The 24,736-nt window shown below is 37.7% G+C and overlaps 1 protein-coding gene across 5 annotated transcripts in view; it reads left to right on the forward strand.

Annotated features, from left to right (window-relative positions):
• The window catches only part of CORIN (corin, serine peptidase), a 258,226-nt gene that overhangs the window by 63,747 nt on the left and 169,743 nt on the right, over positions 1–24,736 (forward strand). For all 5 annotated transcript variants that reach the window (XM_060188101.1, XM_016184903.2, XM_060188100.1 and 2 more), the window contains one exon: positions 20,602–20,809. In XM_060188101.1, the coding sequence (XP_060044084.1) occupies positions 20,602–20,809 (208 nt within the window). The remainder of the gene's footprint in view (positions 1–20,601; positions 20,810–24,736) is intronic.

A 24,736-nucleotide genomic window follows, 5' to 3' on the forward strand; every position in this document is an offset into this window, starting at 1 on the left:
AGGAAGTGTTAGGGAGGTACTCACTGCAAACTCTAGTGTACTTCTGCTTTCAGGTATATATTTTGCAGTAGTTTATGGATACGTGTGTACATAAGCTCTCTCTCACAGAAACTGGTGTATATCTAGGTTATGGGACTTTGTTAGAAAGTGAACTACCTGAGATGTAGCATGATACTTCTATTAGCTTGAAAATGAGCTATGTAGAAGTCGAAGCTAAGAGGATCAGAACAAGTCTTGACACTACCTGGATTACTGTTCAAATCAGGCAACTATCCAAGGGAGGATTTGGGGGAAGGGAATCTAATTATAAATCTGATATCAGCTAGTATCATCTACTTTTTCCTGACATTTTTCTAATCCTATTAAGAATGGAATGCTGAATGTCTTCATTACTTTCTTCTCAAGTCAGGTCTATGGGTCATAATAAGCTCCTATCTCTGTAGATTACCAAACCTTAATCATTATGTGCTTTGGAGTGGGAGTCTGTGCTTAGATGTATAAATATGGTTAGGTGAATGGCTTAGAAGTGCTAGAGCATTGTTGTATCATTCCTCTGTTAAATTTTTTGGACGATGTTTTTCCATTTGGGATCTGGGAAATTCATTTGTATTCTGAAATCAAACAGTTATTTTAAGAATTTCTTAAATATGTGTTTCATTTCAATGACAATGAAAACAATGTAAGCCTACTCCTAATAACCTAGATAACTATTTTATAATAAAGAGTGTATGGAGTTTTGGTGTTTGTATTTGAGTTATATATATTTTTTCTCTGCTAATATCCCCTAGAGATTTACTTTATTTTGGAAGATTACTTTAACTTCTATGAATTAAATGGGTTAATAATAGGTTGATGTTATAGGAGGACACTGTGATCTCTGAAGAATACACGTCTTCACGGAAGGTGATGTTTGACCTATCTTGAGCAGTTCTTATTCTACTCAGTTATCTCTAGGACGGAAAGGGGGTGCCAGGTTTCTCACTATAGCAGACAATGTAATGTTAGATGTCTTACTGGCTGTAGAGTTTGTTGTTGGTAACTGTTGTAAGAGAAACTAAGCTCATTATATCACGTCTGTCCAACAGATCAGTGTTTTGTATTTCTTCAAGGTCTCAAAAGAGATAAAACTTATAGTAAAAAAAAAAATAATCATGTTGAAAATGCTGTTACACTAACTTAATGTTTTTCTCTCATGCTTTCAAATATATCTTATAGTGGGGAAAAATAAGACTTTTTTTTATTGCCACCAAGGTTATCTGTGGGGCTCAGTATGGGCACTGTGAAGCAATAACTTCCAGCATCCATTTTTTCCTTTTCCTTTATTTTCCCCCCCTTTCTATTATACTTGATGGGACAAAGAGAAATTGAGAAGGGATGGGAGATAGAAAGGGAGAGAGAAAGATAGAGATGTGTTGACCTGCTTCACTGTTAGTAAATTGTCCTATTGCAGGTGGGGAGCGAGGGCTCAGACCCCAGTCCTTGCAGATGATGATATGTACATTTAACCAGGTGCATCACCCCCAACTCCAAAAATGAGATTTATTTATTTTTATTTTTTTAGGAACAAAATTGCTTTGGTTTAGTATCCAGACATTCTGAATCCACTTGCTTAAATCTATATTGTGCTGGCTCACTAATAAACAGACAGTGCTCTGCTAAGAACAACAGCTAAGTATGGACATCATTTTTTACACTTAATAGTTAAGTTAATTTTTGCAGAGACGGGTCTTCACACAAGTGTGATTTTACTGCTCTTGGGCTGCTGTTTTCATTCATATCAACATTTAGAGGGAGGTGGAGAGATGCCACAGTACCTAAGCTATCTTTGAAGACAGAGAACCTTCCATATGGTGGCAGGTCTCAAATCTGGCTTCACACAGGACAAAGTACACACCCTACCCAGTAAACTATCTTTCTGACCTGGGTATTGTTTTATTTTAAATTTCATATACTCTTAATTAGTTATTCAATAATGATCGACAAGATGATTGACAAGATCTTGAGTTATATTTTTAATCATTTTTGCTGCTAAGTTGTACTGATTAGGTTGTCAGACAGTAACTAAGGAAGACAATTTAGGTGATAGAAACTTTAATGTATAAATACAAGCTTTCCACTTTACAAAGGGGAAAATATTCCTGGGGAGAATTGCAAAATGGTAGGGCCTCATACATTTAAGGATATAACCCTGAGTTAACTCTCCAGCTACAAGGCAGGAAACTATTACAGGATAAAGAATAAAGAACAGGCCAGGTGATGGCACACCTGGCTCAGCATACAAGGACCCAGGCTCAAGTCCCTGGTCTTCACTTGCTGGGGCGAAGCTTCAGGAATGGTGAGGCAGTTCTGTAGGTCTCTTTTTCTCCCCTTCTCTGTCGTCATTTCCCTCTCGATTTTTGCTCTATCCAATAAATAAATACACAACATATGGAATAAAAAAGAATGAGGAGGAATAGAAAATATCTGACTGCGGGGTGGGGGTGGGTGATGGTGCACTTGGTTAAGTGCACATAGTACTAAGCACAAGGACCTGCACAAGGATCCAGGTTTGAGCCCCCCACTCCCCACCTGCAGGGGGAAGCTTCATGAGTAGTGAAGCAGGTCTGCCGGTGTCTATCTTTCTCTCTCCCTGTCTATCTCCCCCTCCTCTCTCAATTTCTCTCTGTCTTATCCAATAAAATGGAAAAATGGCCTCCATGAGCAGTGGATTCATAGTGCAGACTCCTAGCTTCAGAGAGAAAAAGAAAATATCTGAGCAACTGGGGATACATAGTCAACATAGCTTGGGTGAGAAGATTCAATAAAATAAGTTTATAGACCAGAGTTGGCATAGTTCTTGGAGATAGCTGACTGGACAGATTGCTTTTCTGGTCAATGGGAACATTTAGAGGGATGAGAAAAGTCTTCAGGTTTTGACTCAGAAAGGAGCAACTTCATTTTGGGTCTAGTGTTATTTCAACAGACATTTGACCACAATCAGGAAAAGAGCAGATGCTGACTTCATATTCTTCTCAACTACAGAACGAAGTATGAATTGGCATGTTGTTAGGAAGGATGCCTTCATGGCAGCTCAGATAGAGAAAGATGCTGAGACTAGCTCAGTGGGGCACTTGGTGGTGCAAGCTTCCCAAATAGAGAGCTTATGCCTCAGGGCTCAGATCCGTATTTATGGTGTTTTACCTGAGCAATGTGAATATTAATTCATTCATATAGTTACGCTCATTAGTTTATCATGGTTGCATTAGATCTTTAGACATAGAGGGTTTATATTTAATTTGCATAGCTTTATTCCTGTGAAGATGGCCTGTCTGCACTGGGGTAATTGAGTTCTAGTTGTTTGCATCCCATTGGCCAAAAACAAACAAACAAACAAACAAATAAAGGCTGTTCTACAATAGAACTTCTGAACTTTTTTTTTTTTGCCTCCAGGGTTATTGCTGGGGCTCCGTGCCTGCACCACAAATCTACTGCTCCTGGAGGCCATTTTCCCCCTTTTTGTTGCCCTTGTTCTTTTATCATTGTTGTGGTTATTATTATTGTTGTTGTTGTCATTGTTGTTGGATAGGACAGAGAGAAATGGATAGGGAAGGAGAAGACAGAGTGGGGGAGAGAAAGATAGATGCAGACTTGTTTCACCACTTGTGAAGCGACTCCCCTGAAGGTGGGGAGCTGGGGGCTCAAACCAGGATCCTTACGCCAGTCCTTGCACTTTGCACCATGTGCACTTAACCTGCTGCGCTACTGCCAGACCCCCATTCTGAACTTTTTTTTTATGCCAAGGAATCCTTTGACATAAAATCCTTTATGAAATCTGGGGTTACTTTCTCAGAATCATGTTTTGGTGCTTAAAATAAAGTGGACAGAATCACAAAGAGGAAATTTTAATCAAATTAACTTAGCAAAATGTTAGAAAAGTTTATTTGTAGTAACATGTGTTGTTAACACATTAAAATGATTTTAACAATAGGTCAGTAATCACTTTAAGAAAAGATACTAGCATACATAACACAGCTATGTTTATAATAACTTTATGATAGTGCTGTGGTTTCTCACTTTTCTACAACTGTTACCAATGTGGGTAATTTAATTATGTTAAATCTCAGTAGGAGGCTAATGAAAATAGCTGTTTTCCTTCCATTCAGGTTCATAATCTAAATTCTGTATGTGTACCCCTTTGGATCATGATTAGGAACACATCCTCTGGGATAAAAAAATATTTAAGGGCTTCCTGGGAAGGTCTGAGGCCTATGTAAGCTGTTTAGTTAGGAATTTGCTACTCCCAAATTAACTTTAATTACAGCACTAAATCTGTCCCTTTTGTGTTCTTCTGAGCTCTAATGCTTTAAGTCCAGCCGGTTACCCTCACCTATATTTGAAATCACATTTTTTTCAGGCTTAAGAATAGTTGGAAATTCAGACATGGAATCCTGGCTAACATTACCATGCAAGAAAGAGCAAGTGAAGCATTTAAATAGTTGTTGCATGCTTGTCTGGTTAGAATAGTAGCATTCTATTATAGATCTGTACAGTTCTTGGGAGAGAAAGAAAGAAAATTCAAGTGTCAATGCAATCTTTCTCTCTCTCTCTTTTTTTTTTTTGTTCTCTTTTCCTTTTACTTAGTTTCATCCTTAGTTGACTTTGTTCCTGGGATGTTTTGGGTTCCTCCCAATCATTTGCAGAGCTAGTCTTTTTGAAAAGAGTAAATGGAACTATGCCTATTTCACTCTCTTTTGGCTACAATCATTCCTCCACTCTCAAGATTTCTGACTCCCCCCCATCACTCCTGCAGTTTCCATAGGTGACACGTGCCCCCAAAGGGAATGTGCCTCTAACACATTAATACAACTAATGAAAGCCAGAGTTAAGTAGTCATGTCAGGAAAACTCATGGCTCAAAAAATCTCTTTCTCAAGATTCACTTCCACAGTTTTCTCATTAAGAAAACAGCTTATACTCTTTTAAGTCACATATTGTAGGGGGCGGGGCTAGGGAGGTAAGGGGGCATTCTAAACCATAGCATGCTGTTATCAGCATTGTGAAAACATTACTGGTAGAGTTCAAGAACAAAAACAATCTTTTTGAAAGGCAATCTCAAATAAAAGTATAAACAAACAACAACAGCAATCCTGTAATTGTAATTTATTTTATTTTCTTATTCTGAAAGAAACTTGGCACTGTATGTACTCTTTTGCCTGGATCATTTAATTTGCCGACTGTCTCCAGGTTTTTAGTCTTTTACAAGTTTGTATTAAGAGCAAAAAAAAAAAAAAATCCCCAGTGGAATCTGTTTGCTGTTTCTTGTACCTTTGGAGAATATGCCTTTTCACTAATTTGTAGTTGAAATGTTTATAATAATAAGTTTTTCCAGCCAGAAACTTCACATTAACTCACATTTGATGCAAACCACTCCTTGTCTTTTAGTGTTAACATATTTTATTCTTTTTTTTTTTTGCAGCTTTTTATCATCAACCTGGTGTTTGCTTGTAGTGTTCGAATTGATGCAATTTAGAGTACTTGTTTATAATTCTACTAATTTGTGTCATCTCATTCGGTGGTGTGGTGTATGTACTCTAAGATTTATGAGATATCACAGTTCCTGAGAATCTAGATTTATATCCTAAGAAGCACCGTTTGTTCATCAGTGGTAATTTATTGGATGTGAAGTGCTGGTATTTGATGCACTGGCCTAAGATGTTTCAAAAATCATGTCCCTAAGCAGCCAGTGGTCTAGTAATTGCCTTGGAACATAACATTATTTCTAGCATATAAAATTATATAGAGACAGGGAGTCGGGCTGTAGCGCAGCGGGTTAAGCGCAGGTGGCGCAAAGCACAAGGACCGGCATAAGGATCCCGGTTTGAACCCCGGCTCCCCACCTGCAGGGGAGTCGCTTCACAGGTGGTGAAGCAGGTCTGCAGGTGTCTATCTTTCTCTCCTCCTGTCTTCCCCTCCTCTCTCCATTTCTCTCTGTCCTATCCAACAACGACGACAACAACAATAATAACTACAACAATAAAACAACAAGGGCAACAAAAGGGAATAAATAAAATAAATATTTAAAATTTAAAAAAAAAAAATTATATAGAGACAGAAAAAAATATAATCCACCTAAATTATTTTTATTTCTTTATAAGACAAGATTACCAATCTGTGCCATTTTAAAGCTATAATCAATACATTATTGTTCTAAACATCATAAAGTTTTATTTATGATTACAAAAGCAAATTTTAATTTAAGGTTTGCCATAGACTTTCCATGGCAGATTTACAAAACACTTGCCTTACATTAATTGAACAGAGTCTTTAGTTTTCAATCTTATATAGAATATGAGAAGGTCAGCCTGATTTCTGTAGGATTTAATGAGACATATTTTTAGGAAGTAAGAGGTCTAGAATTCTCCAGCTCCCTTTGCAGAATTACTTTCAGTTCTGTTGTTTGTTAAATAATGAAGCTCGGTGCTTGTTTTTGCTTTTGATAGATATTTATAAATGTGCACTAACTGGACAAAGGCTTTTAGGATATTCACTTCAGGAGACTGATTTCCAGTGACACGGTGGCTGTTTAGTCACAGTAAATGTTGCCATGTAATGTATCCTTTAAAATCATGGACAACAATTTTAAAATAAATAATTTGGGGGGGCTGCCATGGGAAAGAAATGGAGACCATAAATCAAAAGTTTTTGTTTATTCTAGAAGTTGGAAATTATGGAGTGGCTTTATTACAACTAGTCTTGAGAGGCAATAAGGTAGGAATGTGTCTGGGCATATCCAAGTAGAGACCTTCACTCCTTCCTTCTTTCCTATCTGTTCTCTGCAGATTCCATCACTGTATTTTGGAAGCACTGATATTGTCTAGTTTATTGGTTCACATATGAAGAGGTATTTTGCTTCAAGATGAATCATACTTCAAGTTTTACCTTATTTAGATGTTATGTGCATGGACACTTTGGGCCCAAGGCTTTAATTTTGATATCAGAGTGACTTACAAGTTGTTGAGCTTTTGGGATGCAGTGAATATATTTTACATTTGAGAAGGACATGGATCTTGTGGGGCCAGGGCGAAAGTTTTTATTGCTCCCAAACTTTATGAAATGTAGCAATATGTTAGAATTTATTCTTTTCTTTTGATGTAATTAATACAGTAGACCTTTTATTGATCATTTCAATTGCTGAAATAAGTCATTTGATACATATTTTTGTTTTTACTTATGTTAAAGAAATATACAGTGGTAAGACCTACTAGGCCAGATTCAAGCCCCGACACCACATGGCACTGGGGGGAACTCAGGTGTTGTTTCTCTGTCTCTCGTTTTCTCTTTCCTTATCTGAATGAAAAAAGTGTCTCAGAATGGTAAAATTGTGCACACACAAAAAGGACACACCATCAATGTTTTCCTTTTTTTCCCCAATATTTTATTTATTTACTTTCTTTTTTTGTTGTTGTCCTTGTTTTTATCATTGTTGTGGTTATTATTATTGTTGTTATTGATATTGTTGTTACCAAGTATGACAGAGAGAAGTGGAGAAAGGAGGGGAAGACAGAAAGAGGAAGAGAAAGATAGACACCTGCAGACCTGCTTCACCGCTTGTGAAGCAACCCCCCTGCAGGTAGGTAGCCAGGGGCTTGAACCAGGATCCTTACGCATTGGCAGAATGACCCATACCCCCAGCCTGTAAAACTAGATTTTTAAAGATTCCCATGCAAGTAGTTCTTTATACTATCTCTCTTGGACGGTTTTACTTATTCCTTTAATCTTACCTTAGTAGAGATGCAGTTTAGTTTTCTAAAGAAACTACTTTTACATCGGTGGCTTCAAGTGACTGATTCTGGAGGGACTGGCCGTCCTATGGACAGTAAATAATTTACCAGCAGATAAGAAGTCACAAATACTTCAGCATAATAGTTAAAGCACTGGCTTTTTTTTTTTTTTTTTTTTTTTACTGTGCTTTCTCGTCTGGTTAACCTTGGTGAGAAGTGGCTGTTTACAAGGTCAGTGCTGGAGTTCCTCACCAGTTCTGAGTATGGGCAGTGTCCCTGGAAAAGTATGTAACTCACTAAGCTAGCGATGAAATGTAATGTGTAGAGATGTGATTTCCCACGAAGAGGTACAACTTTTATGTAATGTTTGAATGAATGGACAAACCAGTGATTCTCATGTTTGGTTTTTTCTTCCTCTGACATCTTAAAGCCACATAAAAAACAAAACACAAGAAAGAAATGATAACTACATGTGGTGATGGATACTAGCCAGACTTAATGTGGTGCACATTGTGTGCAATACACAAATACTGAATCCTTATGTTGTGCATCTGAAATGAATGTAATGTTATATCTCAATTATACCTTAGTTAAAAAGAAATTCTTTGACCAAATTAGAGACCTTAAACTGGTCACCTTTACTGAGTTCTGAGGCTCTTCAGAAATCCCATACAGAATGTTTTAGAAGCCCCTGTCTAGAAGCAAGGACTTTTCTAATTCTTGGTTGGTTTCAAAAACATGTTGACTCGTGTAGTTGCACAGAGGTCCACATTTTCAAGAATTCTTACTTGGCTTAGTGATCTTTTGTCCCCTTCTTGAAATTCATAATAATGTAAGTCTGTAATTGAATTTAATAAAATGGATCACAGGAATCCAAAAGCAATGATTTTTTTTTTTTTGGGGGGAGGGCTACATTTTATAGCTCAAATCGCCTCTGGTTTTGCTATTACTAAGCCAACTTCACTCTCCTATCTACTTAGTCATAGTGCCAGGAGCTACCAGACCCTGACCAATAATTACCCAAGCTGAAGCTTGGTTAGACTGGTAATATGAGTTGTGTATCAACTATATGCAGGCAATATTGAAGTCTTTAATTTTATTGGCAAGTTTGATCCTCATAATTCTATGATTTACATTATTATTTTTTGTTTTTCAGACTAGTAGGTTTTTAAGAGGTTAAGTAATTTCCCCATGGTCAGCCAGTTTTGTGGGTGATAGAACCAGAGTTTGGGCACATGTTCAAAGTATGTGCTTAGTTTCTGTTTCCTCAGTCTTGAGGTAGCTGGATTTTGCTGATTCTGATAGTTTCTTGAGTCTTTCTGCTTTTATTACCTATAACTCTCATTTTTACTCTACTCTTCTATAATCTTTTTGCAGCATTCTCTCATTCAGGTGCTTATCTATTTATCTCTGTACTTAATAACTTGGTAAACATACCTTCCTTTTTCTCAGCTGTGCTGGTATTTCAAGTTCAAATCAATTGAACATCTTACTTATAGCAGAAAGTATACCTACAAGAAGGTAGATGAATAGCTACTCTTCTTTTACTTTCACTACTTCACATTCACAACTGCACTGTAGTCCAGAGGAGAGTCAGGAATAGGAATTAGTCTGACAGGGGAACAGGATGAGTAGACTCCCTAGCCCATGATATGGTTCAGATAATAGGTTCTTGAAAATATTCACTGCATTATCAGCTCTCAGTACTAGCATCCTTTGTTCTCAGTAGATATAGTCATGCATCTCTTAACTACATTTTGATCAATGACAGACCTCATGTTTGTTTTGAGTCCCAAAATTTTCATTGCCTATGATTGCATAATTACCATAATGTTGCAATATTTTACAATAGCAGCAATCTCATATATCTTGTACTTAACCCATCTCTCCAATAGAAGATCTATTTTATTTCATAAGATACAGAGCCAGAATAAGAGATAGAGACCAGAGCAGCACTCCAGCATATTTGGTGCCAGGGATCAAACTCAGGATCTCATGCTTACAAATCCAAAGCTGTCTTTGATAACTACCATCAGATTAATACCCAGTTTTTTTAAGAATCATTTCCCCTTGTGCTTGATTTAGTCTTGGGTTGTTTTGTTCATCATGGTTCCCAGGTGTGTAAAACCCACTGGTAATGTGCTGACACAATAAGGAAATTGCCCAACATTGTAGTTTTCAGAACATATCACCATCATTAAGGAAAACATGACTGTACTGATTTTTTCTTATCTCTGTCCATCTTTTGAAATTAAGAAAAATTTTAGAATGAGGACTGTCCCATAGTAAATTAAATAGTTTCTTGTCATCTCCTCATTCATTTAGTGAATAATTACTATGTGTTTACTATTTGCTATCCAAGTGGTTTCAAGTGACAAGACAAATGTTCTGTTCTGATGTAGGAGGATATTGGGAATCAACAGATAAATAAGATCATACCCAATGGTCATACTGCTATAATGTAAATAAGGCAGGATGTTATTACAAGGAGCGTTCAGAAGGGATTCTAGTGGAAATTTTTGTTGTTCCTTGGAGGAGGCTGGTTCTCTGAAGTAGACCTCTGCTCTGGCTTCCTCCCCATGTTGGGCAAGTTTACTGCTCTGATTGATTTCTTCTTCTTCTCTCTCTTTTTTGTCATCACTGGGACCTCACTGTGACAGGATGACTTCTTTTTTACATACATAGAGACAGAAGCAGAGATAGAGAGGAAGACACCACAGCACTGATGCTTCCTTCAGTATTGTGAGAGCTGAGCTCAAATCTCTGTCACACATGAACTATTCTTTTTTAACATTTATTCATTTATTGAGATAGACCAGAGCACTGCTCAGCTCTGGCTTATGGTGGTGCTGGGGATTGAACCTGGAGGATTAATGGTTTATAGTTGACAGTAAAATACAATAAGTTGTACATGTATAACATTTTTCAGTTTTCCACATAACAACAGTTCAACTCCCACAAGGTCCTCCTCTACCATCATGGTTCAGGGCCTGACCCTTCCCTGCCACCCCAGAGTTTTTACTTTGGTGCAATATGCCAATTCCAGTCCAAGTTCTGCTTTGTGTTTTCCCTTCTGATCTTGTTTTTCAAGTTCTGCCTGAGTGAGAGCATCCCATATTTATCCTTCTCTTTCTGACTTATCTCACTTTCCATCATTCCTTCAAGTTCCACCCAAGATGAGGTGGAGAAGGTGAATCCACCATTTTTAATCACTGAGTAGTATTCCATTGTGTAATTAGACCACAACTTTCTTAGCCACTCATTTGTTGTGGGACATCTGGATTGCTTCCAGGTTTTGGCGATTACTGTGCTAAATTGTGCTTCTATGAACATAGGTATACACAAATCTTTTTGGATGGGTATTGATCTATTCTTTTATTCCATTTATTTTTATCTCTTCTAGTATAGAAAGTGAGTTGCTTCCCTTTGATGCTTTATTTGATGGCTGTGAATACTTATTAAATGAGAAATTGTGTCAACTTCAATTTTATAGTAGATACAATGAGAACACAATGCAACTAGCAAAATGCTTGAGTATGAAGTACTAAAAAATCAAGACAGCATCCAATTATCATTTGAATCTTGTAATATTTATGCTGTTGAAATAGTTAGTTCTGGTATATTTCTTAGAGGAGGAATTCAGTTTTAAAATTAATAGTTCTTAGTTAATACCTAAAAGAATAGGTGTATAGTAATATTAGTCTCTCTTTAAAGAGGTATATCTATTTCTTTGGTTCTTGCTTAGCATTAGGATTGTGACTATCTGTATCAATTCCAGACACTATATATTTGTTTCAGTATTTGTTTTCTGTCTCTTCTGGATAAACTATAAGCTCCACAAAAGACAAAGGTTTTGCTTGACATAATATTTTCCGCTTAGCACCCAGAATAGTGAATGACACAGAGTAGGAGTTCAACAAATACTTGTTTGAATGAACAGGGAGGAAAGACTTCACCTGCTTCCATGCAACTTATTCTTAGTGGGATAAACCTGGGTGAAAGATGTCATGAGAAGGAACTGTGTTTAAAGAACTATGCTTTGAATTCTTAGAATCTGGAAGACAAACAAAATGTAGAAACATCTACAAGGGAGATGGTAAAGCAAGCTGATTTGTTAAAATGAGCCAGTTTGGGAAGATAAAGGCAAACGAACTGTGTTCTCATAGTGCAGTGAGATCCTAAATGTAAGTTGTGTTGAACTGAATGTGAACTTGTACCTTTGAAGTCTGAAAGTTCACTGAAGTTTACTGTTAGGATGCTAGACAAAAGTAGCAAGGTACTGTAGAAGATGGCTCATTATTATTTTTAATTTGGAATTTTTTTTAGTATTTATTTATTTATTTGATAGGACAGAGAGAAATTGAGAAGCCAAGGAGAGACAGAGAGGGAGAGAGAGAAGGGAAGATAGCTGCGGTGTTGCTCCAAGGAGAGAGAGAGAGGGAGAGAGAGAAGGGAAGATAGCTGTGGTGTTGCTCCAAGGAGAGAGAGAGAGGGAGAGAGAGAAGGGAAGATAGCTGTGGTGTTGCTCCAAGGAGAGAGAGAGAGGGAGAGAGAGAAGGGAAGATAGCTGCGGTGTTGCTCCACCACTTGTGAAGCTTCTCAACAGCAGGTGGGAGGTAAATTTTTGCCTATTACATAGCACTATTGTGTGATATAGTCCTTGTGGTTTAAATACTACTGGGATTTTTATCATTTTTCAAAAAAAATTTCAATTTAAGGGATTTTTTATTTTATTTTTTATTTAAGAAAGGATACATTAACAAAACCATAGGTTAGAAGGGGTACAACTCCACACAATTCCCACCACCCAATCTCCACATCCACCCCCTCCCCTGATAGCTTTCCCATTCTCTATCCCTCTGGGAGCATGGACCCAGGGTCATTGAGGGTTGCAGAAGGTGGAAGGTCTGGCTTCTGTAATTGCTTCCCCGCTGAACATGGACGTTGACTGGTCGATCCATACTCCCAGTCTGCCTCTCTATTTCCCTAGTAGGGTGGGTCTCTGGAGAAGCAGAGCTCCAGGACACATTGGTGGGGTCTTTAGTCCAGGGAAGCCTGGCTGGCATCCTGATGGGATCTGGAACCTGGTGGCTGAAAAGAGAGTTAACGTACAAAGCCAAACAAATTGTTGAGCAATCATGGACCCAAAGGTTGGAATAGTGGAGAGGAAGTGTTGGGGGGGGGTGGTACTCACTGCAAACTCTGGTGTACTTCTGCTTTCAGGTATGTATTTTGCACTTGCTTATGGATACATGTGAACATATGCTCTCTCTCACAGAACCTGGTCTATATCTAGGTTTTGGGACTTTGTTAGAAAGTGATCCACCTGGGATGGAATTAGAGAATGCTATGAAAGGAAAGGTCTCACCCGAGTAATGAAGCTGAAGGGTTGTCATTCCATGTCATTTTTTAAAGGATCCTGCAATTAAAAAAATTACGTGTATATCAAAATCAAATATAAATAATGTGCCCCACTGATTGAGCATGAGAAAAGTTTTATTAAGGTATATGATAGAGAATGTGAGCATTGTAAAAATCATCATTGTGAAAATTCAGTGTAGAAATATCTACTAAATGAGTCTCCACTTTGTTTTTATTTGTGTATTTATTTATTTATTTATTTATCTCCCCCAAAGCACTGCTCAGCTCTGGCTTATGGTGGTGCAGGGGTTTGAACCTGGGTCTTTGGAGCCACAGGTATGAGAGTCTCTTTGCATAACAACTGTGCTATCTCTCCTGCCCTATATCTTGTTTTTAAAAAACAATCTAGGGGCCAGGCGGTGGCGCACCTGGTTAAGCACACACATTACAGTGCTCAAGGACCCAGGTTCAAGCCCCTGGTCCCCACCTGCAGGGGAAAAGCTTCACAAGTGGTGAAGCAGGGCTGCAGGTGTCTCACTGTCTCTCTCACACTCTATCTCTCCCTCTCTTCTCCATTTCTCTCTGTCTCTACGCAATAATAAATAAAATATTAAAAAACAATCTAAATGTTTTAGTAAATAAAACTAAGAATAGTTATAATTGTTACAACATTAATACATAGGACCTTCAGGTTTATATTAATTTCTAAATGTTAGCAATTAAAATTAATTTTATTTATTTGACAGGCAGAGAGAACTTGAAAGGGCAGGGGGAGACAGAGATAGAGAAACTCCTGAAGCTCTTGTTCGCTGCTTGTGATGCTTCCTCCATTCTAGCAATTCTTAAATTAATTTGCATTAAGAATAATCAAATCAGTGAGGTTTACAGTCAACAATATTTATACTCCTTTCACATATTAAGGAGCTACTTCTTCCCTGATCCAGCTTTCTGTTCCTTTTCCAGCCATGACATCATCTTCCAAGACAATAACTTGGATCCACCTGCATATCAGATTTCAGGCTCAGGGGAAAAAAGAAAACTAGTATAGCCACAGGCCTTTTGGAATATAACTAAAATATGCCTACTAGCTATCTCAAAATGGAGGACTCCCCAACTCTTCATCTGCATTATTCCAGCCTTTAGGCTCATGATTGTTCAACTATTTGTTTGGCTTTGTATATTAACTCTCTTTCCAGCCACCAGGTTCCGGATGTTAGCGTGATGCCGACCAGACTTCCCTGGACAGACAAACCCACCGATGTGTCCTGGAGCTCTGTTTCCCCAGAGCCCCACCCCACTAGAGAAAGAGAGAGGCAGGCTGGGAGTATGAATCGATCAGTCAACACCCATGTTCAGCGGGGAAGCAATTACAGAAGCCAGACCTTCCACCTTCTGCATCCCACAATGATCTTGGGTCCATACTCCCAGAGGGATAAATAATAGGAAAGCTATCAAGGGAGGGAATGGGATATGGAGTTCTGGTGGTGGAAGTTGTGTGGAGTGGTACCTCTCTTATCCTATGGTTTTGTCAGTGTTTCCTTTTTATAAATAAAAAAAGGAAAGAAAAAAATAATAAGCAAGAGCAAGAATTTTCTCAGTGCACATGAGATCCTAAAAGTAGACAGAGCAGAACTTGTCATAATTTCTGAGTGAGCATAAATAAAACTTTTAAAACAGACCCATCTTCCCTTTCTAATTCTAATACCTAGAAATATTAGCCATGGGATAGAAATAGTCTCGACTTCATATAGAAACCAGACTTAGAAAAAGAAAAAATCACCAACACATTTCTTCAACTCCAAGCAGCATTTTATTTATTTATTTATTTTTAATGGTTGTATTTATTTTTGAGGCTAGGAGAAAAAGAACTAGGCATCAATCTGGTACTTGTGATGCCAGTGAACTTGAGACCTCATGCTTGAGAGTTCAATGCTTTATCCACTGTGCTATCTCCCAGACCACCAGCATTATATTTTTCTTTCTTTCTTTTTAATTAATTAATTAATTAATTAATTAACTTTTCCTTTTGTTGCCCTTGTTTTTTTATTGTTGTAGTTATTGTTGTTGTTATTGATGTCATTGTTGTTAGATAGGACAGAGAGAAATGGAGAGAGGAAGAGAAGACAGAGAGGGGGAGAGAAAGAGAGACAACTGCAGCAGCATTTTATTTTTATATTTTACTTTTTTTCCCCCTGAAATGAGGACTGACATAATCACAGCATGTGTTGAGAAATTATTCTTATGTCATGTGTTACTATCAGTAATGGTTTAGGATTGAGGAACTAATAAGAATAAAAAATGTCTGGAGCTAGGAGATAGGTCACCTGGTAGAGCACACAGTTTGCTATGCACAAGGACCCAGGCTCAAGTCCCTGTCACTGCCTAGGAGCACCTGCATGGAGAAACTTCATGAGTTGTGGAACTATGCTGTGGTACCTTTCCGCTTTCTGTCTCTCTGTCTCTTGTTGTTTCTCAACCTCTATCTTAAGAAAATATATGTCTATCAGGAATAGGAAGCAGTAAAAATATGTAGGAACAGAGCACTAGAGATAACATTGGTGATAAAACAATTTTTTTTAATTGTGGGGATTAATGTTGTACAATTTATTCATTGACATATGTGTATAATTTCACTATGTATCAGGGCCCCCAAATTTTCTCCTTCTCCCTTCCTCCCCAGAGTCCTTTGCTTTGGTCCAATATACCATTTCCAGTCCATGTTTCACTTTGTGCTCTCCCTCCCCTTCACTATTTTGTTAAGTTGTACTAATAAGTGAGATCATTTGGTACCCATTCTTTTCTGTTTGGCTTATTTCACTTAACATGATGTCCTCAAGTTTCAACCAAGAGGATGGAAGAAGACAACTTTATCATTTTTAACAGCTCAGTAATATTCCATTGTGTGTATATACCACAATTTTTAAACCACTCATCTTATGTTGAACATCTGGTATACTTTCAGGTTTTGGTGATTATAAACTGTGCTGCTATGAACATAGGTATACATATATCTCTTCTGATAGGTGTTTGTGTTTCTTTTGGGTAAATCCCAGGAGAGGAATTGCTACTTTGTAGGGTAGGTCCATTTCTAATGTCACAATAAGTCTCCAGATTGCTTTCCACAATGGTTTGGACCATTATGCATTTCCACTAGCAGTGCAGAAGTGTTCCGTTTTCTCCACATCCTCTCTAACATTTGTCATTTCTGTCCTTTCTGATGAATGGTATTCTCATAGGTATAAAGTGTTATTATCTCACTGTTATCTTTATTTGCCTTTCTCTAGTGTTCGATGACTTTGAGTATCTTCTCATATATCTTATATCTGTTGACCCTCTGGATCTCTTCCTCAGTGAAATTTCTGGCCCCGTTTTCTAATGGAGTTGCTTTTTTTTTTTTTTGTATTTAGTTTACTGAACTCTTTATGTACTTTGGTTGTTAGTCCTTTGCCTCATGTGTGTTGTGTAAAGATCTTCTCCCATGCCATGGAGTGTCTTTCTGTTTGGGTGGTGGCACTCTTTGCTGTGTAGAAGTTCTTCAGTTTGCTGTAGTCCCATTGGTTTATTTTTTCTTTTATTTTCTTTGCTGTTGGATTTGAATCCTTGAAGACTTTTTTTTTTCTTCCCATCCAGGGTTATTGCTGGGCTTGGTGCCTGCACCATGAATCCACCACTCCTGGAGGCCATTTTCCCCCTCTTTTTGTTGCCCTTGTTATTGTAGCCTCGTTGTGGTTATTATTATTGCCATTGTTGATGTTGTTCATTGTTGTATAGGGCAGAGAGAAATGGAGAGAGGAGGGGAAGACAGAGAGGGGGAGAGAAAGATAGACACCTGCAGACCTGCTTCACTGCCTGTGAAGCGACTCCCCTGCAGGTGGGAAGCCAGGGGCTCGAACTGGGATCCTTACGCAGGTCCCTGCGCTTTGCACCACATGCCCTTAACCCACTGCGCCACCTCCCGACCCCCGAAGACTTTTTTCAAGGACTGGTCATGAAGTGTCTTGCCAATATTTTATTTATTTATTCTTAATTTTATTAGTGATTTAAAACATTACATATCAACAGGGATATAATTCCATACCGTTCCCACCACCAGAGTTCTGAATCCCCAATTCCTCCATTGCAAGCCACAGCAGTTCTCCCAAGGTTTCAGGCATGAGTTAACTACCATCTCTACAACTATCTGTCTGCATTTGTACATAATTGCCCTCTTTTTCTTCCAGGTCCTGTCTTCTCATCCCCTCCAAGCCACACATAACCCTCTTACTACATCCAATGTCCCTCCCTCCCTTTTTACTCCTCTTTCTCTGGGGCCTGATAGAGCTGGAGTTCAGAGCCCTCTTATCCTCTTCCTCCTATCACTTCTTCCCCCACTGGGAGTATTGATTAAAATTGTTTTTGGAGTGCAGAAGGTAGGAGTACTAGCTTCTGTAATTACTTATCCACTGGACATGTTCTGCCAGTGTTTCCTTCTACATATTTGGTAGTTTCTGGCCTGATAAGCATGTCCTTGACTCATCTGGAGTTGACTTTTGTTCACGGTGGTAAGTGATGGTTCAGTTTCATTTGCTTTTATGTTTCAATCCAATTTTCCCAGTACCATTTGTTGAAAAGATTCTCCTTTTGCTATTTAATAGTTTGAGCCCCCTTGTCAAAAATTAGTAGGCCATAGATATGTGGTCTTAGTTATGGTTCTTCAATTTTATTCTACTGGTCTGTGTGTCTACTTTGATTCCAGTACTAGGCAGTTTTGATTACCGTAGTGTTGCAGTATACTTAGAGGTCAAGCAGTGTAATACCTCTGCTCTTGTTCCTCTTTCTGAGGATTGCTTTGCCTATCCTGGGGATTTTTTGTTCCAGATAAATTTTTGTAACTTTTGTTCTATTCCTTTAAATAAGTTCATTGGTACCTTGATGAAGATGGCAATAACTCTATGTATAGATCTGGGAAGGATAGTCATTTTGATGATGTTAATCCTTCCAGTTCATGAGTTTGGAATGTCTTTCCATTTCTTTTTATCTTTTTTTATTTCCTTAATGAGTGGCTCATAGTTTTTAGTGTTTAATTCTTTCACTTCCTTTGGTAGCTTTATTTCCAAATATTTGACTGTTATTGCTGTTGTGATGAAGGCCATTAATTTCGGTATCTTTTCTTCTTCTGATATGGTGTTTGCATAGAGGAATGCCAATCATTTTTGTATATTTATTTTGTAGCCTGCCACTTTACTATATTGTTCAATAATATCCAGGAGTTTTCTACTGGACTCTTGAGGATCTTGTATATATACAATCATGTCATCCATAAGTAGGAACAGTTTACTTCTCTTCCAATCTGTATCCTTTGATTTCTTTCTCTTGCCTAATTGCTATGACTAGGACTACCAAGGCAATATTGAATAGTAATGGTGATAGTGGGCAGCCCTGCCTTGTACCAGATTGGGAAATAAATGCTTTCAATTTTTCACTGTTGGGTATGATGTTGGCTGTATATAGATTCAGCTAATTTGAGGAATTGCCATCTATCCCTATTTTTTAAATGGACAAAACAAAAGTTTTTTTTTTAATTTATGACTGAAAATTGATAGGAGTGTACATAAACACTATTCTCACCACCAAAAGACTGTGTCCCATCCCCCCACAGCCCAGTCCCATGAAGCTGAACATTCACCCTCACCCTCCAACCAGGGTTTTTTCTTTGGTGCCCTACTGCAAATTCAGTCAACTCCTTCTTTGAATTTCCCTTTCTGTTCTTCTTTCTCAGTTTTTTAATAAAAATTTCTGTTTCACCAGCCATACATTGCATCTAGATGTAATATTTGTCCATGAGATCTATTTTAAACCCTTCCTATCATTCCTCCACTTGAAGTAACTTTTATTTAAAAGGAGACATATTGATTGAATAATGATGCTTTTAGACACACTAAGCTAACTACATTCTTTGTATTTTAGAAATGTTTGTACATGGCAAATCTGACCACTCTTTTCTTAGACTCAGTAGTAAGTTCTCAGGAAAGAAAACAAGTGCCCCTTCTTTTTCTCAACCATGGGTAAAGTTAGGTGAGCAGTGGCGATAAATGAGTACATTCCTAAAAGAGCCTCTGCCACACTTCACCCCAGAGCAAGGCCTCTGTGTGGCTCATGATAAGTAGGTGGTACAGCTGATTAGCAAAACTAATGGTCTCCAGTGAGAATGTGCAAAAATAGACTGCTAGCATTCCATATTAAATTCATTGTATTCAAAGACAATGGAACATTCTAGGAAAATAATAATATTTGACACAATTGTTGAGTCAGAGAGGCTGGATAGGAAATTATATAATTATTTAAGAAAAAAATTTAAAGAGAAATTCTTTTTTATATTTGTTAATTTTAAGTCATTTGCCTACTATACTTGTTGAACTCTTTTGCCCAAAAGCTATTTTGGCAGTCTTGGTTACATTCACTTATGGTTCTCAGATTTGGTAGTTATTTTTCTTCACTAGTAGTAAGCCCTCTTTTTAGAAATTCCCTTTCTCATCTTTCCCATCAGCCCTCTTTTTAAAAATTCCTTTGCCCCATAACTTTCATCTGGAAAAAATGGCTCTTACATTTAATTTTTCCTAATAACTCTACAATAAATGCTTGTCCTTTTGAATTTCTTTGGTGCTTTCTGTGCTAATGACAGTTGTGGCATATTAGAAAGATTATTGTCTGTAGAGATGGAGGACTTCTCTTACTGCCTGTGTGTTCTTCAGCAGGCTAATTTTTTGTCTCTTACTCTCTACCTTCTTGGTTGTTCCATCCATTGTTCACCATCCATCCATTATTTTTTATTACCAACTTTCTTTCTGATTTTCTGTTTTGAGACGATGAGATATGAGGAAGTACTGTTTCATTATCTTTTTCACTATGTCTATTCTGGGTCTTAGCACAGAATAAAATTCTATGCCACTGCTAGTCTTTGGGAGTGAAAATCAAGTTTTGAACTGCCTCACTGAGGCTTAGCATACTCATTCATTCATTCATTCATTCATTCATTCATTGGATAGAGACAGAGACATTGAAAAGGGAGAGGGAGACAGAGAGGAAAGCGACTACAGCATTACTTCACTTGAAGGCTTGAACCCAGGTCCTTGCGCATTGTAACGTGTAAACAATCAGGTGCACCACTGCCCAGGTCCCACATTATTTATTTATTTGTTACTTTTTAATTTCATAGTATCAGACCCCGTCCTGTCATCCCTTCCTTGCCATTGATTCATTTATTTATTTGCTTGTTTGCTTTTAACCAGAGCACTGCTCAACTGTGGTTTATGATAATGTCAGGGTTTGAACCTGTGTCCTCTGATCCTCAGGCATGAAAGTCCGTTATGTAAGCTGCTCTGCTATCTCCCCAGATAGAATATATTTTCCCACAAACTATGATTAGTCTATCATAGCAAATTAGCTTGTATGCATATATTTTTGTTATTCTTGTTTGTAATATAATTATCTTGATTTTGCAGGTGCCTGTATGAACATCACCCATACCCAGTGTCAGATGCTGCCCTACAACTCAACACTAACACCTCTCTTCTCCATGGTCAAAAACATGGAAATGGAGAAGTTCCTCAAGTTCTTCATGTATCTCCATCGCCTCAGTTGCTATCAACATATCTTGCTGTTTGGCTGCAGCCTTGCCTTCCCTGAGTGCATCCGTGATGGCGATGACAGGTATTTTGGAGCCAAAGTCATTCCAGTGATAATAGTCAGTTGTAGTACAAGTGTCTGAGAGGAACAAATGATCCCAAGCTGCCACTTTTAATTTTTGAGATTGTCATAGGACAAAAGTCCCACTCCAGTCATAGTGATAAACTTTTTAAACTAGAATTTTTTGGAAAATTAATTTTATTTATAGGAAGAAATTATTTGTTATGTTCAATTGATATCTGGGATACGTAATACCTGTTTCAGTGAAGATCTGGTCGAAGACAGACACATTCTAAGGGGAGATTTAAAAAACTATGGAGTGGGTTAGGATAACAGATAAATGATGATCATCTAATGACAGGGACAGATCTACTGCTTGAGGGAGGAAAAGGGCTCACAACAGCCCTCTATTGGCAGCAATAACTCTGGAAAGAATTGTAGCCAAAGGTGAAGGAGGTGTGAGGACAGGGTCAGTGATGAAGCCCTAAGCAGAGGAGTTAAGTTGCTGCCAATAGAGGGCTGTTGTGAGCCCTTTTCCTTCAGCACATTAGGTAGAGGGAAGAAGGAATACATACTTTTTAAATATTTATTTAATCCCTTTTGTTGCCTTGTTGTTTTATTGTTGTAGTTATTATTGTTGTTGTTATTGATGTTGTTGTTGGATAGGAAAGAGAGAAATCGAGAGAGGACAGGAAGACAGAGGGGGGAGAGAAAGACAGACACCTGCAGACCTGCTTCACTGTTTGTGAAGTGACTCCTCTGGAGTTGGGGAGCCAGGGGCTCGAACTGGGATCCTTACACGCCGGTCCTTGCGCTTTGTGCCATGTGTGCTTAACCCTCTGTGCTACTGCCTGACTCCCAGGATTTGATTCTCCTTCTACCCTCTTAGTTTCCAGGATTATTCACCAACTGAACTTACTCATAGCTATTGGGTAATGGTGCACAATTTGTGTGAGTGTAACAAATGAGACCCAAAATAACATCTAAGTAGCATCAAGTTCAAAATCCCAGATGTCATTGTCTAAGTCAGGTGTAGGCATGATGCTAGAGAGCTCTTATAGTCAATACTGGGACCAGAACAGCGCAAAGAAGGTGAAGTGTAAATGTACAGAGACAACAGACTATCCAGCATATTATCATATTAATTAAAAATAACTGCTTTTTTGAGAGATGGGGGAGAACATGTGTGAGTGTGCCTTTGTAGATAAGTTCATTTCTTTTTTAGAGGATGTATAATCTTATATAGTATCGTATTAGTTTCAGGTATACAGTAGTACAAACTGATATTGGATATACTGTCAAGTGAACACCACAGCAAGAGTGTAGTTAACATCCATCACTATATAGTTACATATGTTTTTCTCATGATCAGAATTTTTAAGATCTACTCTCTTAGAAGCCCTCAAATACAAAATTATTAACTATAGTCAACATGACTTACATTACTTACCTTATGAATGAAAGTTGTATGTTTTGGCCACCTTTACCTCTGTGAAGAAACATTATTTCAATATTATATGATTATTTTAATGTAAAACTTTTTATTTACTGTAGTTTATAAGACTCTACATTTCAGGTGTATGGCCAGCATGAGGAGGCTAATCTCCCTTCCCTGCAATCCATGGCAACATTCCTTCCTTTCATCTTCTTCTCCCAGCCTCCTTTGATAACGTCAGTTCTACATTCAAATCTCAGCATTTGTTTGACTTTGTTTCTTTGATTTCCTTTTTTTAATATCCCAAATATGAGTGCAACTTTCTGGTTTTTAATCTTCTACTTCTGTCATCTTTTGTCCAATGTGACCCCCTCTAGTTCTGTCAGATTTTATCCTTTTTCATAGTGGAGTAGTATTCCACTGCATTTACATAGCACACCTCCATCCATTCATTTGTTGTTGGACACTGGTTGTTTAATACCCTGACTATAATAACACGCAGTGTGATGAACTTAAATAAGTAAGTTCACTACATGTATCATTCTGGAGAATACTTTTATGTTCTTTGCATAGATACCTAGGAGTGAAATTTCTGAGTTATGTGGTAGATCATTTTTCAATAGCACTTACCAACAAGTATAAGTCAATGAAAAGTCGAGGCTGGGTGGTGGCGCACCTGGTTGAGTGCAAATGTTATAATGCACAAGGACCCAGTTCTGAGCCCTCAGTCCTGCAGGGGGAAAGCTTTGTGAGTGGTGAAGTAGTGTTGCAGGTGTCTCTCTCCCTCTCTATCAGCCCTTCCTCTCATTTTCTGGCTGTTTCTATCCAATAAATAAATAAAGATAAAAAAAATCAAAGAAAAGTATGACAAGAGGATTTGAGACATTTAGTATACTTTATACTATTTGAGACATTTAGTATACTTTAGTATATTTAGTATACTTTATACATTTAGTATCAATTATTTTCTGAATTATAAATATTAAGGAATTTTCAGAATAGAAATATTAGAATGAGTTATATTTTTAAGTGCAAATAATTTCCATGTTATTTGTAATAATTGAATTAGTGCATTTTGAATAGGGCAAAGACATTTATTATTTTAACTGGAAAAGGCTTACATTAATATAGCATTAAAACTACACAGAAGAGGAACAATACATTCTAAATTGTAGAAGTAAGAAAGAATTATTAACAGACACAACATTCAGGAAGACATGTCACCAGAAATAATTATTGCAGAGGCCACAATAAAAGGACAGAAACTCTGCTAGATCTTTCCCAAAAGTTAAACTATGGGATGGTAGTAGAAAGGCCCCTAAGATCCTATAATGGTGGCATGTAACAGGGTGATTGTATTGTTATCCTAGGGTGATAACAAATTTCTACAAGCTGGGTGGCTTAAACAACTGACATTTACTCTCACAGCTTTGGAAGCTAGAAACCCAGATGCTACCAGGGCTGTGCTCTCACCCTGAGGTTTTGTGGAGGGGAAGGAGACCTTATTATTATTATTATTTTTTTGCCTGTTTCTGGTGGTTTGACACAATCCTTGATTAATGGCTAAATCGCTCCAGTTTTTGTCTCCATTTTGTCTGACCTTGTCTTCCATGCATCTGCATCTCCTCTTTTTATGAGAACATCTGGGCCTGTCATAGTACTCTAAGACGATGTCACTACCTCAGGAACTTTCCATCAGTTGTTTCTACAAAGGAAAATCCCCCAGTAAGGTCACCTTTACAGGTTATTTTGTGGGTGTGGCATCCACCATGCTACAACTGCAGTGACAAAGAATGTGGTCTTGGAACCACATACCTCAGTGCCTTTTTTTGCACATTGGAGATAATAGTTTAGATACTTCACAAAATTCAGATGAGGATTGGATGGCAAAGAGAGCTTGGAACAATGTTTGACTTTTACAGAGAACTCAACAAATGTGAGCAAATGTTGGACTAAAAAGGATAAAGAATAATATGTAACTGAGTACAGGAATGTTTCTAACAAATGCTAAGTATTGAGGAACCACAAGAAGGTAATATTTATATAAAATTTATTTTAACAGTTATTTAATATTTATTTATAAAACTATAATATTAAAGGCATAATTCCTTATGGTTCCCACCACCAGACTTCAGCATCCTCACCCCCTTCCATTGGAAACTGCAGTAGTTATCCCAATGTCACCGATATGGGCTGATATATCCATCTGTATCTATTTATATGTATATATGTATATACTTTCCTATTTTTCAAAGGTCCTGCCTTCACTTCCTTTCTAAATCAACTCTACACTTCTTACTACTTTTGGATGTTTTTCCTCTTCTTTCTCAGATGAGAGAAACAGTGCTGGGCTTCCTCTGGTGTTTTCCAGATTTGCTTTGCAAAGAAAGGTAGATTTTTTTTTTTTTTGCCTTTCCCAAAGCTTTATTGGGGGCTAGAACACCAATGATAGTGGTGGCAGGCAAGGCAACCTGAGGCCTTCTCATTCCTCAAGGCTTTCCAGGTTCATCACAGCT

Source organism: Erinaceus europaeus, chromosome 3 (genome assembly GCF_950295315.1).
Source record: "Erinaceus europaeus chromosome 3, mEriEur2.1, whole genome shotgun sequence".
Lineage (NCBI taxonomy): Eukaryota > Metazoa > Chordata > Mammalia > Eulipotyphla > Erinaceidae > Erinaceus > Erinaceus europaeus.